At 41.5% G+C, this 15764-nt stretch overlaps 1 protein-coding gene across 4 annotated transcripts in view; it reads left to right on the top strand.

The window, feature by feature from the left end:
* GALNT18 (polypeptide N-acetylgalactosaminyltransferase 18) overlaps window positions 1-15764 on the top strand; it is a 225191-nt gene that overhangs the window by 111637 nt on the left and 97790 nt on the right. For all 4 annotated transcript variants that reach the window (XM_030240725.2, XM_050974795.1, XM_050974796.1 and 1 more), the window contains exon 4: window positions 77-243. In XM_030240725.2, coding sequence (XP_030096585.1) covers window positions 77-243 — 167 coding nt within the window. The remainder of the gene's footprint in view (window positions 1-76; window positions 244-15764) is intronic.

The raw sequence follows: 15764 nt of genomic DNA, 5'->3' as shown, positions 1-15764 counted from the left end.
TGACATCTTTTCTTTCCTTCAGCCTTTCCCTTCAGGAAAATTGACATCTTTTCTTTCCTTCAACCTTTCCCTGCAGGTGCAGGAACCTGACGTTTCCTGAGAGTCTCCCCGAGGTCAGCATCGTGTTCATATTCGTTAACGAGGCGCTCTCGGTGATCCTGCGCTCCATCCACTCGGCCATGGACCGCACCCCGGCTCACCTGCTCAAGGAGATCATCCTGGTGGATGATAACAGTAACAATGGTAAGAGTTTGCTTCTTCCCCCTCCCTGCCCTCAGGCTGGATTGGACAAGAGAAGCCTTCAATTCTGGCTCCTGCTCATCCTTTTGGCCTTTCACGTGTTATCTCTCGGTGGGTTTTCTCTCTTCTTCACCCCACACTCTTGCTGGGCTGTCTTGGACTCTGCACAAGTGGGGTGTGTTTAAAAGGAATGTTTGAGGTGTCTGGTCTTGGCACTGCTGCTGCTCAGAGTGACCCTGAGATGGGTTAGAAAGTCTCCTTTTCCCAGCCTGGCAGTTGAAGAAGGAGTCAGAGCTCTTCTATTCTTATTCTCAAGGTTGTTTATTGTTTTTTATCTATAAAATTCTTTCTCTGGCCTGCCAAGGTCTGTTCAGCAGGTCAGACAGAGGCACCCTCAAAGGTGGTGTTATCTTTTTATACTCAAATGTACTATGTGTACATTATTTACCATAACTTCCCAATCCCCATCACCTGTGTCAGACAGTGAGCTTCTACTCTAAACCAACCCAAAAGTGCCACCATCACAGCAGAGGATGGAGGCCAGGAAGAAGAAGAAGAAGGAGAAAGGCTGGACATGCCCAGATCCCTCCATCTTGCCCCCTGAACCCCCATTCTAAAAACCCCAAAAATCTGTTTTTCCACCTGTGACAAACTAATTATTATTCTACTTGGACTTTCACGGCTTGCAGATCCTCATATAAGGTTGGTAATTTTTTCTCTGGGTCACAATCAAAGTCACAGGTGTCTTGGGCTCTGTGCCAGGGTCTCTGAGCCCCCTGGCAGGGGTCCTGGCAATCCAGAGGGATGTCCTGAATTCCGACAGTCTGGTAGGCAGAGTTTTGAATGCAGCAATAAATTAGACCCAGCAAGTTTTACTCTTAGTGCTTCAGAGTGTTTTCAAGCACATGTGGTTTCTGCACTTCTACTTTCACTGTGTGATTCCACATGTGTGCTCTCTGTTGTGTATAAAATGTCTTTCTGTGTTTCTTAGGCTTCTCCCTCAGATTTCCAGTTCTGCTCTCCTCATTAGCAGCACTTTCCTTGCTGCTTCTCTGCTGTCTGTACTCTGATGTTGCTCTCCATGATCTGGAGGATTGCACTGCCCATCCCTGATGGTTCAGTGCTTGCCAGGGTATTTGTCAGTGAGGCCGTGCTGGGCACTGTTTGCAAGTCTTATTTTCTAGGAACTTTAGTGATGAAATTTTAATGAGCACAGAATGCTGAACTTAAAGAAAAATTCTGCTGTGCTGGGGGGGTTAATTCTGAACTGCTAAAACACAAGGAGAATCTGAATTTATCTTGTTGAAGAAAAAAGCTGAACAAAGGGCTTCTGTTATCCTTGCCATCACAACTGCTGTTATCTGGCTGTATCCCTGTAGCTAAATCCTGTGACTTGCTGCTGATCACAAATGTGTCTCAGATTGGTACAGAGAAGAAACTTCTTGGGAAGCAAGTAAATAATTCCTCACCCCGGGCTATGCACGTCATCATATCCTCTTCTGCTGAGTGTGAGTGAAAGAAAAACTGCAATCCTGACTCTTCAAAGTACACAGAAAACTCAACAGCTTGGTGTAGGCCTATGCCCTGAGTTTTGTCTTTTCCCTAAGTAATTTGATAGGAAGAGCACAGCACTGAAACACAGCTTGGACTGGTGGACTTGGCTGTGGCTGTGTGAATCCACTCCTGCACCTCTCAAATGGCAACTCAAGGAATCTGAGCAGCTCCTGAGGTCTCTGCACATTGATAAACTGGCCACAAAGCAGACATAAAAGGAGAGAAATAGTCTGGTGGAGGGACAGTGGCTTCTAGAGTTTGAGATTGTGTGGTTTGCAGGCGGTTACTGCAGTGGGCAGATTGCAGAACAATGTCAGAAATATCCGTGATGAGCTCACTAACAAACCCTCTTTGCACTGTGCTCTACAGACTTGTCCAAATCATTATTTTTCATTTTTTCATACCTGAAATAGAACAGAAATCACAGCAACTACTTTATCTTTCCAGGAAAACCTGTCCAGCCACATTTTTTTTTTGTTATTACTGTACTGTGTAATATTTTTATGATTTGCTGTGCCTTTTATTTAGGCTTGCCTTTCTTGCCCTCCAGTGCCTTAAATCCTTGGGTTCCTGGCCCCAAGCAGGGAGACAGAAATTGAGAGGAAGGTAACCTTTGGTTTGGCTGCCTTGGCTTGGTGTTACATGTCATTTTATAGAAAATCACACTGTGCAGAGCTATAGTTAGTCTCACAGAAAAATTCCACCCTCTACAGGATTTTCTGCTACTCCTCTAACCCTTTCTCTGGCATCTCTTCCCTGCAGTATTAAATCAGATTTCTGCAGTCCTCTTTATCCCATAATGTATGCTGAAGACCTGGTAATAGGCATATATTTGGAGCTGATGGATGTTTGGAATGGGAGAGATTGTAAAGATGATTTATGGGCTTTCCTACTATTAGTTTAAATCTTGAAATATTTATTTTAAAAATTTACTTTTCCTTTTACAATATTCTATTTTCCATTTTTTTTTCTCCCTTCCAGCATTGCTGAGATGAATCCTGTATATTTAGTGTCATTCTATGTTTTTGTTAGTAGCTCTTCAGCTTGCAAGTGTTGCTGCTTGTAAGATAAGTGGGTTACTCTGGCTTTCCCTGTGATGTTTCCTGAGGGGGCAAACACTTGGTTTGTGCTTGCAGCGGGCTCCAGCTCTGCTTCTCACAGGGATCTGTCAGAATCCTGTTTATAATTGGTATTTTTACTCTGCAGCCTTTGCCAGGGATGGCAGCTTCTCTTAACTTGATGCAAGATTTCTTTTCGTGGTGGTGCCACAGCCAGGGGCTTCACAGGCAGGAAACATCACACTCTGGAAGTGACTAGAAAGAAAAAGTGAGACCAGAGGTCTGGCAGAGTCCAAATGGGCAGATTTTAATGAATCCCAAATTTCTGCAGAGCTGTATTTTGGAAAAGAGCAGTGCAGGAACTAACTAGATTTTTTTTTTTTTTTTTTAATTCCAGAAGGCTGATTTCAGAAACCATTAATTCAAGTGTAAGGCCAAAGTCTGTACATTTTTCTGGAACAATATGTGCTATAGCATTTTATATTTCATGTACTTCAAGGGATGAAAAGCAAATTATCTGTGACTTTCCCCAAACCTCGGTGCAGTTTTTCAAGTTCCCAATTATGCTTTGGGAGACCTCAATTAATCTCTTTGTGAAGTTTCCCTTTTTTTAAAAGAAGTGTTTGGAGTTAGAAAACTGTGAAAAGGCCAGTGTGAGCCATTTCAAAGTAGAAAATAGATTTTGCAGGTCCTAAAATTCTCATCCTTTATTTAATAAAGCTGCTTGCATGGCTTAGTGAGTATATTTCAGTATACCCTCTTTTCTGGTGGATTTCTGGTGAAGATTGCTCTGCATTGTTTCATATATGCTGATAGGTACACTAGTAGTAGAATTTAATTTAGTTTAATTGAAGGATAAAAAAGGCACATTTCAGTGACTACCTGTGTATTGTGTAATGAGAACAGAAGTTTTATTAAAACAAGTAAAGTGTCAGTGTTGTTTAGTTCTGTCTCATTTGGGTCTCAATCATGTTGGTGACTAGCAACTGCACAGATTTCAGGTGTTTTACTATATTTTTAAGTGCCAGATCAGAATCTTTCTCATTCTCCTCAGCAGTGCTGTTTGCTTTGCAGAGATAAGGTACATGTAAATTTACAATTTGGCAGTATAATTTTTTTTTTTTTTTTACTTCAAAAGCAGCAGAATTTTATTTTTATTTTCAGAGAAGAGGCTTAAAAAAAATTAAGTGACCACAGCCATGACTGCTGGTGTTTAATTAGACCTCAGAAACATATTTAGAAGCATTGCCTGAGCTCTAGACTGCTGGCATTGTGGTTTATTTCCCCTGGTTTCCTCTGGGGACAGGGTGGTGACCTTCTGTGCCACTGCAGCCCTGCTTTGGCTTTTGAGTCTTTTTGCTGGCACCTCTGCATTACAAAGTACCTCTTGAAGGTATTTTCAGAGGATCTGAAATCTCTCTACAAAAACTAATTGTTAGCCATGACAAGTTCAGCTTGGTGGGGAGGCAGTGGGCATGAGTGAGTCCAGAGTGTGCCTGGCCAAATTTCATGCTATAGCAGTAATTATCATGCTCTAAGGCATTTTTATTTCACCTTACAGTTAATAATATTGCAGTAGAGGCTCAGATTTTGCAAGGTTCCTTCCTTTTCCTTGAAGCATTACTTATGAATTAAATATTTCCTACATCTTCAGTGTAATAATTCTCATTTTGTCCCGAGATTTCCATGGGTGCAGCTATTGAACAGCAGTAATAGTGCTGGATATCAGAGGATGTGAATTTTATGTCTTGCAGTGTTGAGAATTAGCACAGACTGGTAAAAAGTGGGTCAGGAGCAGCCCTATCACCTGTGAGAGGTTGTCCTCAGAACTCTGAGTGAAAAGAAACTTCTCAAAAAGCATCCGGAGCTTTTCATTAAAAAGTTGCATTTCTGTGGTAATCCTTAAGAGACATTTGGGAATAGAAGATTGGCTGATTTTTTTTCCCTTTACAGAAGCAGTGATGAGCTCAAGTGATGCTGCTCAAATGCATGCCTGGTTTCATAGCAGAGCCCAGTTTGAAGGTGGCTCACCTGCAGATCATACCACCATGAAAAACCTGTTGGGAGCCATCTCCTGGGAAAAACCTTTGCTCTTGCTTTCTCTCTGTCTGGATTCTTCTTCTTCCCTTACCTGAGTGTCAGGAAAGGGCCAAGACAAACAGAAACATCTAAACTGAGGAGATAGGCCAGGTTTATCCAAATCTGCATTCCTTTTTGGGCTGTTTTGTGCATTGGGAAGGCTTTGCTTTATCTGCCTAGATTGATCCTCTGCATTAGTTAATGGCCTTGTTGCTGAAATTTTTATTGCACAATCTTCACAGGAGCAAGCTCTCAGAAGGGTTGGCAGGGGATTGACATGAAAAGAGGGCTGTGCAGTGCTGGTTAGGAATCAAATGCTAAAAGCATATATTTATGTATACATATATTTATGTATATTTATTTATATATTTATTTATTCTCTACCCGTTGTGGATTTGAGAAAAACCTTGGCTATTGTTACAAACTCTGCATTTTACTTTAGTAACGTTTAGGGCTGCAACTTGAATTAATGAAGGCAATTCTTGGAGCATATGTCTGCTGCCACATGGTGTGAGCTGCTGCTGGGACTGCAGTGAGGTGTGCCAGCCTCTGTGGGTGCATCTGAAGAGACAGAAGAAGGAAATAACTGGAGGCAAACCCTTGTCCTCTGGCCATCTGTTCCAGCTGCCACCAGAACTTAGAGCATAATGTTCTTCCTATTCGTGTCCTGGCCTGCAGTTCAGAATTCTGGTGGGAAAAAATATGAACCACTAATGTAAATATACTGGGATTTTTGTGAGGACACTGGGTCCTGAAAAGGATGGCCTGGACTGGCTGTGCACTGTTGTCTCCTTACTTGTCAGTCCTTGTGACAATGAATTTGATTCCTGCTTTGAAGGGGAGAGGTTGTGGAGTAGGATATCAAAATGAAGTGTGAAACAGAGCAGAGAAGAGAAGCACACTGCTGATGAATAATGGCATTTGTCCCAATTAATCTGCCCTCTGTGTGGGTGGTTTTTTTTTGTTGGTTTGTTTTTTGTTTTTTTTTGTTTGTTTTTTTTTTTTTTGTGGATTGGTTGATTGGTTTGGGTTTTGGTTTGGTTTTTTAATTTTGTTTGTTCTTTTTTTTTTTTTTTTTTTTTTTTTTTTTTTTTGTGACTCTTCACACCTTTTTCTCCTCCTGTGTTCATTCGTTCTTCTTTTCATCCAGGGGTGGTCTTGTTCCTTGACCTTTATTGTCTCAGCCACTTTCCTTGGACTCCTTCTACCCTGGCAGTCTGTTCTTTTTGAATGCTTGCTTCCTCACTCCCAATCCCTACTACTCATCCTTCTTGGTGAGCTTGTGTCCTTCAGGTGGGGTCTCCATTTTGCATGTTCTCAAATTCCAGGGCACCTGTGCCTCTTATAATTTCCTCCATCCCAGTATTTACTGCACTTTCTCACAAACTGCATTCCCCCATCTCACCATTCAGCTCTCCCTTGCTTTTAGCTGCAGTAATTAAACTCCTGCCTGAATCATCCCTCCCTGCCTTCCTCCACCCCCAGCAATAATCTGTTCCTTCCTTTTTTGGGCAGATTTTTATCATTTCCCACTTTCTTCCTTTCTCTATCCATTGCCTCCTTTTCATAGGTGTTTTTCCATTTTCTTTTGCTTTCATTTAAGAGCAATTATGAAGTATACTTTTCATGCAGCTTTCCTTACTCCCCCATGCCTGAACTCCATGGTCCATCAGATGCAGGGACTCACATTCCATCCCACCAGGAGGCAGGGATAGCATCCCTTTCTGGAGGCAAGGCTCTGGGTTCTGTGTCCTTGTCATTATAGCTGGGTGAAAGCTGGTTAATAACCAGCAGGGGCTTTTATGTTGGGAGCCATCACAGTCTCCTTCCTTTGTAACTCCAGTGGAAGGTCCTTAGCCTTCCTTTTCTGGGCAATCAGGAGAGTTCCAGTGCTCTGAGACCGTTTGCCTCTGTGTGCTCCAAGTGCTGGCAGTGCCCAAGGGGCCTTTCAGCAGAGCAGTTATTTTAACCATCTGCAGCACACCATAGTTCAGTTGTTGCTATGGCTGGAGAAGCAGCATTTCAATGTGTGTGCCAGCTGATAGCAGAACCACTGCCCACATCAGGGGGCAGCTGGGCAGGGCAGAGCTTTTACTGCAGGCTCCTGACATCAGACCTTATGACTCAGCATGCAGTATGCTATGAATTGAACCTTCCCTAACCAACAGGGCCAAAAGTTAATGTATGGTCATCTTATCTTTTATCCCACCTGTGAGGTAATTTAGCTTGCTCAGTCCTGATCCATTTGCAGTCTGCTGAATTCTTTTTCCTGTGTCAGATTCAGCACACAAAGTCTAAAGGGACTGGCCTGGTTTCATGGTGGCTGTGTTTTACCTTGAATCCCTGTGTGCCAGTCCATTCTGCACTTCACATCTGCTGTGCCCCCTGAATGACAAGTGGTGCAATGCTCTGTCTGTCTGTCTGTCCTTATCCTGCATCCCCACCCTCTCATGACACAGCCCTTAGTGAGGGCATGCTCATGTGTGCCCTCGTGTTCCTGCTCACAGCACAGCCTGAAACAGATGAAGTTACAGTTCCAGTTTCTAGGTGATGATAGATAGCAGCACACTGGCACTTTGGGGTATTCTGGAGGAATTATTTGGGTCAACTTACAGAAAACAGCATTATGGGGTTCAGCTGTCTGTCTCTGCTCTCACACACGCGTAGTGTCACTGACACGTTCTGTGAAAAATCCTTTCCTTAGGATTTTTCCCTCCTGAGGAGCTGAGAGGCCTCAGGAACAAACTGCAAACAATGATTCTCTGCTGCTGTGGGATGCACCAGGTGGATCTGGGATTGGTCTCTGTGGTTGTTTCTCATTAATGGCCAATCCCAGCCCAGCTGTCCAGACTGTCTGGGTCACAGACAAACCTTTGTTATTCATTCCTTTTCTATTCTTAGCCAGCCTTCTGATGAAATCCTTTCTTCTATTCTTTTAGTATAGTTTAATATATTATCTATCATAAAATAAATCAAGCCTTTTGATACATGGAGTCAACTTTCTCATCTCTTCCCTCATCCTGGGGCCCTTGTGGACAATGCCACAGCGTAGGATGGTTCTTTGCTGGGCTTCAAAAGACAAATCTGGACTCTAGGTTTTTCAGTTTTCAGAATTGTTTATTGTGTTTTATCTACAAAGTTCTTTTTCTGCTTGATTTGGATCTGACCAGCAGGGCAGCCAAAGGCACTCTGACCATCCCCAAGGCGGGCACATCTTTTTATAGCAAAAACTACGTACATCAGATTTACTCTTTATTCTCAATACTTATGACTTTTGTCACTAAGTGCACTTTCACTGCAGACTAATCTACAAGTGCTAACATCACTACAGGAGATGGATGACAAGAAGAAGAAAGAAGAGCTTTGTGACACGCCTTGATTCTTCTGTTTTGTTTTTATCACCTCCCTGTACTAAAACTCCAAAATTTGTGTTTCACTTTATAATTATGTCTTCTTTTCACCATTTACACTCGAGTGATTCTCACAGGTTTCATCTCTTCATACACAGGTGGCACATCTTTAGATGGATCAAAATCATGCTACTGAGTGCTTCTGGCAACATTCTAGGACTTCTGAGCCCCCCAAGGGTTCTCTGGGTAGCTCTGGACATCAGGAATGATGGGCTGAGTTCCCACACAGCATCACCTGTGTCAGGTGTGATTCAGAAGCCCAGTGTGACCACCCTTCAAGGCTGCAGTCCCATTCACTGAGAACAGGCTTGGTTTAGGCTCTTCTGGCAGTAATGAGGAGCTCACCCTCTGTGCCTTGGAGGTGCTCTGGGCTGCTGGCATCCTGACTCTGAGGATGCCAGCACATCAGTACTGCCTTGGTGCACTTCCCAGTACCATCACTCTGATTTTAGCCTTAAAATTAAATCTCTAGAGAGCTCTGAGAAATTGCTTGGTTGAGAAACCTTTTTCTTTCCCCATTTTTCCCCCCTCTCACATTTGTCAGATTATTTTGCCTTCAAAAAATGCTTGAATGGTTCCTGTTGATTGTGTTCTCAAGCCCGTGTCACTGAATTCAAGTAGCAGCCACAGGTATGGATTTGGTGCAGTGGAAAACATTGATGAGAGAAGTGCCAATCCCTGTTGATGTCAGTAAGACACTCTGCTTTGATCAGATTATTTCCTTTTGACATCTTTTCCCATGGAGTCTTCAATAGAAATTGTGTTTGAAATATTCTAGTAGTGTAAGCTCTTACGAGCCTGAATGACTTCTTAAAGGATTTCTTTCTCTTTCCTTATCAAAAGAATGGCACTTATAATTGAAAGAGTTTGAAAGGGTGTGGGGAAAATACTCTGTAATGTCAGACAAAGGAGTTACAGGATTTTGTCCTGCAGAAAGTTAAGAAATGAAAATTGCCTTTTAAATGAACTTCATTAAAATTTACCTTTCCCTCTCAACCCAAGCATGCTTTTCTTAAAAAGAAAAATGAATAAAAAGATAACTTTCATAGAATCAATGCTGAGTTCTTAACTTTAGGTAGTGGTAACACTCCCTTCCAGAGCTGATCACTTCAAACACTTTGTGATGGAACCTCAAAATTCTTGATGTGCCGAAGGATCCAAGACATGATAAGAGATTTGCCTGAAGAAGTATTTAAGAGTGTTCAAGCACGTCACTAAATGATAAAAATCAGTTAGCAAAATTAATAAATATTATTTACTAATATAAATATTAATAAATTCCAGATTAGTCTTTGGTGACCACGCAAAGGCATATTTATAGGCATTGCTAGATATTTTGAACCTGCTCTAAGTCTAAAGTTCAAGTACAGAACATTTTAACAAAGTTTATTTGAATTGTGAAAGAACTAAACCAATTCATGTTGGCTTTTATGTGGGCCTGCTTTTCTGTGGATATGTTTGGCATTGAGTTCTTTAAAAGTGTCCTCAAAGTACATTTGATGGCCAAATTTTAAATTACTCGACTTCACTTGTACACTGCTAGTGATTTTTGGGGATGTTACTAAAATGGAGTTCCTTCCTTTCACCCTGGAAAAGCAACCTGTTTAACAGAGTGTGCTTCCACTAGCAGCCTGGGAAAACTTTGGGAAGCTCAGTTTAAAACTTTATGGAAAATGTGATGAATGGGGATAAAACTTTCATTTTTGATGATGCAATTACCGAGGGAAAAATGATGACTTAGGGGTTAGGCTGTGAGAGAGTGAGAATTCCTTCTTGTTTTTCTTCACCTGGTTTATTTGAAAAAAAAATGGTTTTGTTTTTATTGGGCCTCCATGACCAGAGTTGTTATCACCACCAGTGGAACTCTGTTGTGAGGGTCTGGGGGTGCATTAGTTTGTGTGCATGGAGGTACAGGGTTTATGCTGAAAATATAAATACCCTTCATGTTCTTTTGTTTTTCACAAGTGTCCAGAGTCTGTTGGGTTTTGGGGAAGTTCTGCAGCCAATTTCTCTCACAGCTGGGCAAATCTTACTCTCCTGGGTGTCTGACTGGGCACCTGTGTGGAGCTGAATTCTCCTGCCACATCCCTGTGGCATTTTGCAGTGGATTTTGTGAATAAAATGATGGTTTTATTTTTATTTTCTTCTTATTATTTTTATTTTCTTCTTATTTCCTTTCAGACATAATCTGAGAGCAGTGGTAGATGCTTTTTGGTACCAACTCAAAGGACAAATTGTCTTTCATTAAATTTAAAGGGGTTTGTCTGCACTGCAGGGTGAACTTTCAACTGAGTCATTGAGAATCATGATGAATGCTGAATAACGTGGCAGCATGAATCATTGTTGTTTTTGTTTGGCAGCAGGGAGAACCTTGCTGGAATTGCAAAGTGCTGTCAGTTTTCTCCAGATAGCTCCGTGTCAGCTGCTGCATTGTTCCTTTGCTCCTCTCTGACACACTCCTTTGGCCCAGTGCCTGTCTAATCATTGTTCAATGTTTCAAAAGCTGCCACCTTCCATTTGAAGCAGTCTTTTCAAGCAGTGCAAATACCAGCAGATTTGCATACAGTAGAAATAGAAGTAATTGGAAAAATAAAGTAAAAAAATAAATAAGAAATGAGAAGCAAAGAGCATTAATGTTTTATGATGGCAAAAAAAAAAAAAATCTGCATAGCTAATCAAATTATGGTGAATTTTAAGGAAGCCTGAAGATATTTCTGTGGCTAAACAGATGATCTATCAGTGTTACAGGCTATGAAATAATTATTTCTCTCAACCTATTGCTCCTAATCTCAAACTTTGCTCATGTACACAAAGTGGAAAGAGAACAACAAGCTCTTCTAAAATGAGAAACAAGTTACAAATCATTTGCCAGTGAGTAAACAATGATTTCTGGTTTTTATTACCATGAATGACTGCAGTGTCAGTACTTGAAAAATGTATTCACATTCCCAAGTCAAATAAGTGACTGTGATTCCCTGCCTTCCAGTGTTGTTATTACTGTGCAGGCAACAAGTCTGGAACATCTCCCCGTGGTCTGCTTCTTATAGGAAATGTCTGGGATTACATTTCAGTGATATTTGTGCTCTTGAAACTTCTTTGTGGGTAGCTCATAGGCTTTGACAGCCACTTTGGAGCATGCAAGTGAAGCTGAGTGGCCCTGGCTCTGGTTTTGTGTGGTGTCTCATCAGGAATCTCTGTTTCCAAAGAAATGGGTTTTTTTTCTCTTTGCCAATTTCCCCCCCACACAAATTGATATAAAATGCAAGGAATATCGAGGCAAAAGCTGTGTGACTCTGTGTGTGGTTAATATCTCACAGGCAAACACAAAATGTGTTCCACAATTAATTTTTATTAATGCCATTTGTGCTGCACAGTGTTCTGAAAAAGGGCAGGAACTGAATGAAGCTGTGCCATGACAACCTCTGGAATGCTTTGTGTCCAAGAGGGAGACCTGCTAGACTCTGAAGGTTCCTGTTCTTCTGGGAATAAATCTTATGGCATCTGGGAGTCCAATATGTGAAAATAGACTTTAGGAAAGCTTTTTCACCTGAAAAATTCAGCTATAGCATAGCCAAGGGAAAAAAAAAAAAAAAAAGAAAAGGTAAGTTGGTTAAAAGAAAGGGAGAGATTTTGATTTTTTTTTGACTGAGAAGCAAAGACTTTGTGCAGAATTCCTTCTCCTGGGGATCCCAAAGACTGACCAAGAGCAAGAGAAATAGTCAAGGTTATTTTGCCTTTTTTTTTTTCTTTAATTGTCTAGTTCTGCACACTGCTGGAGCTATCTGAAGTAAGCAGCATCTGACATCTGACTTTGGAAATTTTCATTTAGTTTGTCTCCGTGCTTCAGCAATTACATCTCCCAGAGGAGAAGAACATCCCAAAATAATGAAGTGAGAGGAAACCTCAATGCCTTGTTAAAAGGAGCATCATCACATGTGGACACAGAATGATCATATAGACCATGGGAAGAGAATTTCAGATGAAACAAGAGAATTTTTACTTTAGTTTTACCCTTCAAGCCTGAAAAGATCAGTTGCACACAGTGATACAGAAGAACTTTACAGGTTGCCTGGTACTCAGTTGACCCTGAGCAGGATTTTATGTCACTCCAAGTAAACTTTCACTGATCTGCTCTTCTCCTGAAATCTGAGTAGATGCCTCTATAACTGTATTTATTCCCCAGCAGGAGCCCTGGGAAGGGTTTGATAGCAGGGAATGCTGGTAGTTCACATCCTTGAAAGCACATTGAGCCTGGGAGCTGCTCGGTGTTTCTCTCTCAGATGGAAATGCTGGAGTACTCTGCAAAGCTTCAGACATCACAATCTGCAGGAGCCAGAGCAGTAAATCCAGTGCAAAGCAGTCAAAACTGCTGTTTTACTGCATGCTGGAGAAGGGGATTTTTGGCTGGTTTTGCAGATGTGCTGTCCTAGTCCCTGAGGTGAGAATGGAACAATAATTTTAGTGTTCAAGCTTCCATCACAGACAGCTCTTGCTGCTGGTGTGCTGCCTGGCTCAAATGATGCTGAGATTAAACTAAGCATGATACTAAATCTAAAGAAGATTGGATGCACAAAAGCTTTCAGTTGAAAATTATTTTTGAAAACAAAAGGGAAAAAAACCTGTTTTTAAACTGCCTAAAAAGTTTTAGGGTTTGTTTTACTTTTATTTTTTCTATAGCTTTTTTTATCCTTGTGTCAGTACTCCGTCTTTACCAAATGTCTGAAGCTTTTAAGTTTTATTTCTAATTTGTAGACCAATCTTGAAAGGTGCTGACTCCCAGGACTTAATTTTTCATTAATAGGTTTTTTCTTGTGACACAGAAAAACATGATCCATGAAGTTGTATGGCTAGTCCAGAGGAGGGTTACCAGCAAATGAAGGAAATCCAGTCCTTCAGTGGTGTTAGGTCAGCTCCCATAGCCCATCTCCTCAAATGAACAGTGAAAAGAGAACTGAAAGAGGGTGTTGTCTTCCCAAATGGAGGAAACTGGAACCTCTGTCAGCTCTCACCAGAAGTTTCAGCTCCTTGGAGCCCCCATCTGAGAGCCAACGGAGTCTGCCAGGAAGAGGATTGCAAAACTGAGCCTGAGTCACTCCCACAGGTCTGTAATTCATGCTGCAAGCTCTGCACAGGTTAGGCAGGTCCAATATTTGTTCTTTTTACCACTCTTTCAATAACACACAAAAATTAGGAAGTTATGGGTCTTTTAAAATATCTAAAAAGAAAAAAGCTTAGGGAAGGTGAATTAATAAAATGGTCTGTTAAACTAGGCATCATTTTATGGCCCTGAACTTGAAACACTGAGAGAAATTACTTAGGTGCAGTAAAATGGGAAAAAAAAGGGGTCTAATCAGCTTTCCCTATAATGGAAAGTACCCTAGAAAAATATGCCTGTTGCTTCAGAGTGTATCAAACTGAGTTTAATCAGCTGTGCATTGCTGCAGAATAGCTCAATCAGCTTCAGGTCAGCAAGGAAGAAAGCAGAGGAATTTTTTAGCAGAACTATAAGAGAAGATGCATGTTCAACAGTTTGCTTGACTTGCTGGGTTTGGATTATCAAAGCTATCAAAGTTACATGAAGAACAGCAGTGGATGATTGATCTAGCTGAGGATTTTATGCATCAAGACTTGGCTCTGATGGATGACAAAGCATATTTCAAAAATTGCATGAATTTTTATGGCGTTGCACAGTGTTGTGTGCACCCTGTGGCTTGGAGTTCATATAGAATATTTTCTAGAAAATTCTAAATTCTCTGGATGGACTCTGCCCCACTGCTGTTCTGGCTGTCTTTCCCCATCCCAATAGAGCAGTAGTGGGGTGATTCATTTAATAGAGAGCAGTGATCACTTAGCTTATACCAGATACAGCCTCAGTTAGCAAATCTGTGTGCTGGAGATGGATTTCATTTCAGTTTAGATTCCACACTCAGAAACTTTTAATCACAGCAGGTTTGTGTGGTTATCAGATCCAGGCTTTCTGCAGGTTTAACTTCCCCTACCTGCCCATCTCCTGTTGAACTAAGTGGATTTCTGGTCATTTTTAAAGGTTTGTGTCAGTGTGAAACTGCATTTCTGTCTGTGCCATACAGAACCCATTCCAGAAGGAGTTCCTGTGATTTATATAAATGGCTGTGGCAAGGGAAAAGTGTTTCCTCTGCCTTTGTGCTATATTTTTAATATGCCACGTGCAGTTACCTGTGTGATCAGTTACTTGTTCAGTGGCTTCCTGACTGATAAAGACCTATAAATGCACCAGTAAATATAAAATAAATATGTTTCTATTTTTTAATGGGTCCTTTTAGAAATGGAAGGTCATTCTCTGTGAGTTTTGGATAATTTGATTAAAGATACTGTTGAAATTGAGGAGTAAACTGCCTGCATTATCCTATTACCAGCAGAACCTGTGTTGACTAAGCTTCAGCCCAGAAACTCAGTAGCATCCCAAAAGGGGATTAACTAGTGACAGCTGAGAAATACATGACTTATAGAGAATAAATAGCCACTTTTGGAGGGAGTGGTGAGCAGATCTTTGGCCTGTCACTGTAGGTATTTTACAATAATCCTGAGTACCTGCACAGCTGCCTGACAGTGCCACATCTCTTTGGTAGGATGAAGCACCACCATGCCCTGTCTGGCATTCTTCTGGAAAAAAAAAAAAAATTAGTCAGATTTCTCTGCAAATGTTCTGCAGGACATACTTTAACACAGTTCTGATTCCAGCTGTCTCATCTCCCCCAGTTAGTTTCTGTGAGTGAAAGTTCCTGCCCAACAGGACCAGGAGTGCCAGGGCTGGACCTGCTTGGGATGGGTGAGCCTGCCAGGGCAGGCAGCAGTGACAGCAGGCTGCTGTGGGGCCATGCAGGATGTTTCTGCTTTCCTCTGTAGGAAATGAGTGCCTCCAATGTGTGCCAAGCCCCAGCTCCACTGGGGAAGGCTTGAGGGATGATTCTGCTTGCTCAGGTCCGTCCCTGGCATCACATTCCAGGTTCCTCAGTGTGTTTGCTTGGCATTTCTTCCATGCTAATGTGCTGTTACTGGCACAGATGCTAAAATGGAAATGAGTCTGCTCAAGAAAATCTCACTTAAAGTTTAGTTCCCTTTTGAAAAGTGTCTGACCCTCAGAACTGTCCTGTTCTGTGCATCGTGGGCTGAACACCTACTCATGCAGCCAGCTGTGTATTTTTTAAGCCTGATTACTTGTGTGATTTATGTTATTTTTTAAGCTCCCACGTGGAAACAGGGAAGCACTCCTTGGTTTTTTAGGTGCTATTCAGGAATTGGATGCATAATGCATCCCATCCTCCTTGATGCCATTACATTCAATAAAATTATTTGTATCATCTGGTACCAGAATTCATGAACAATGACTTCAATCTCTTGGCTTCCATAAACAGAGTAATAATTCATCACAGATTTGATATAC

This window comes from Serinus canaria, chromosome 5 (genome assembly GCF_022539315.1).
Source record: "Serinus canaria isolate serCan28SL12 chromosome 5, serCan2020, whole genome shotgun sequence".
Lineage (NCBI taxonomy): Eukaryota > Metazoa > Chordata > Aves > Passeriformes > Fringillidae > Serinus > Serinus canaria.
Note: the sequence above shows the minus strand (reverse complement) of the source record. Positions and strands in the feature narration are given on the sequence as shown.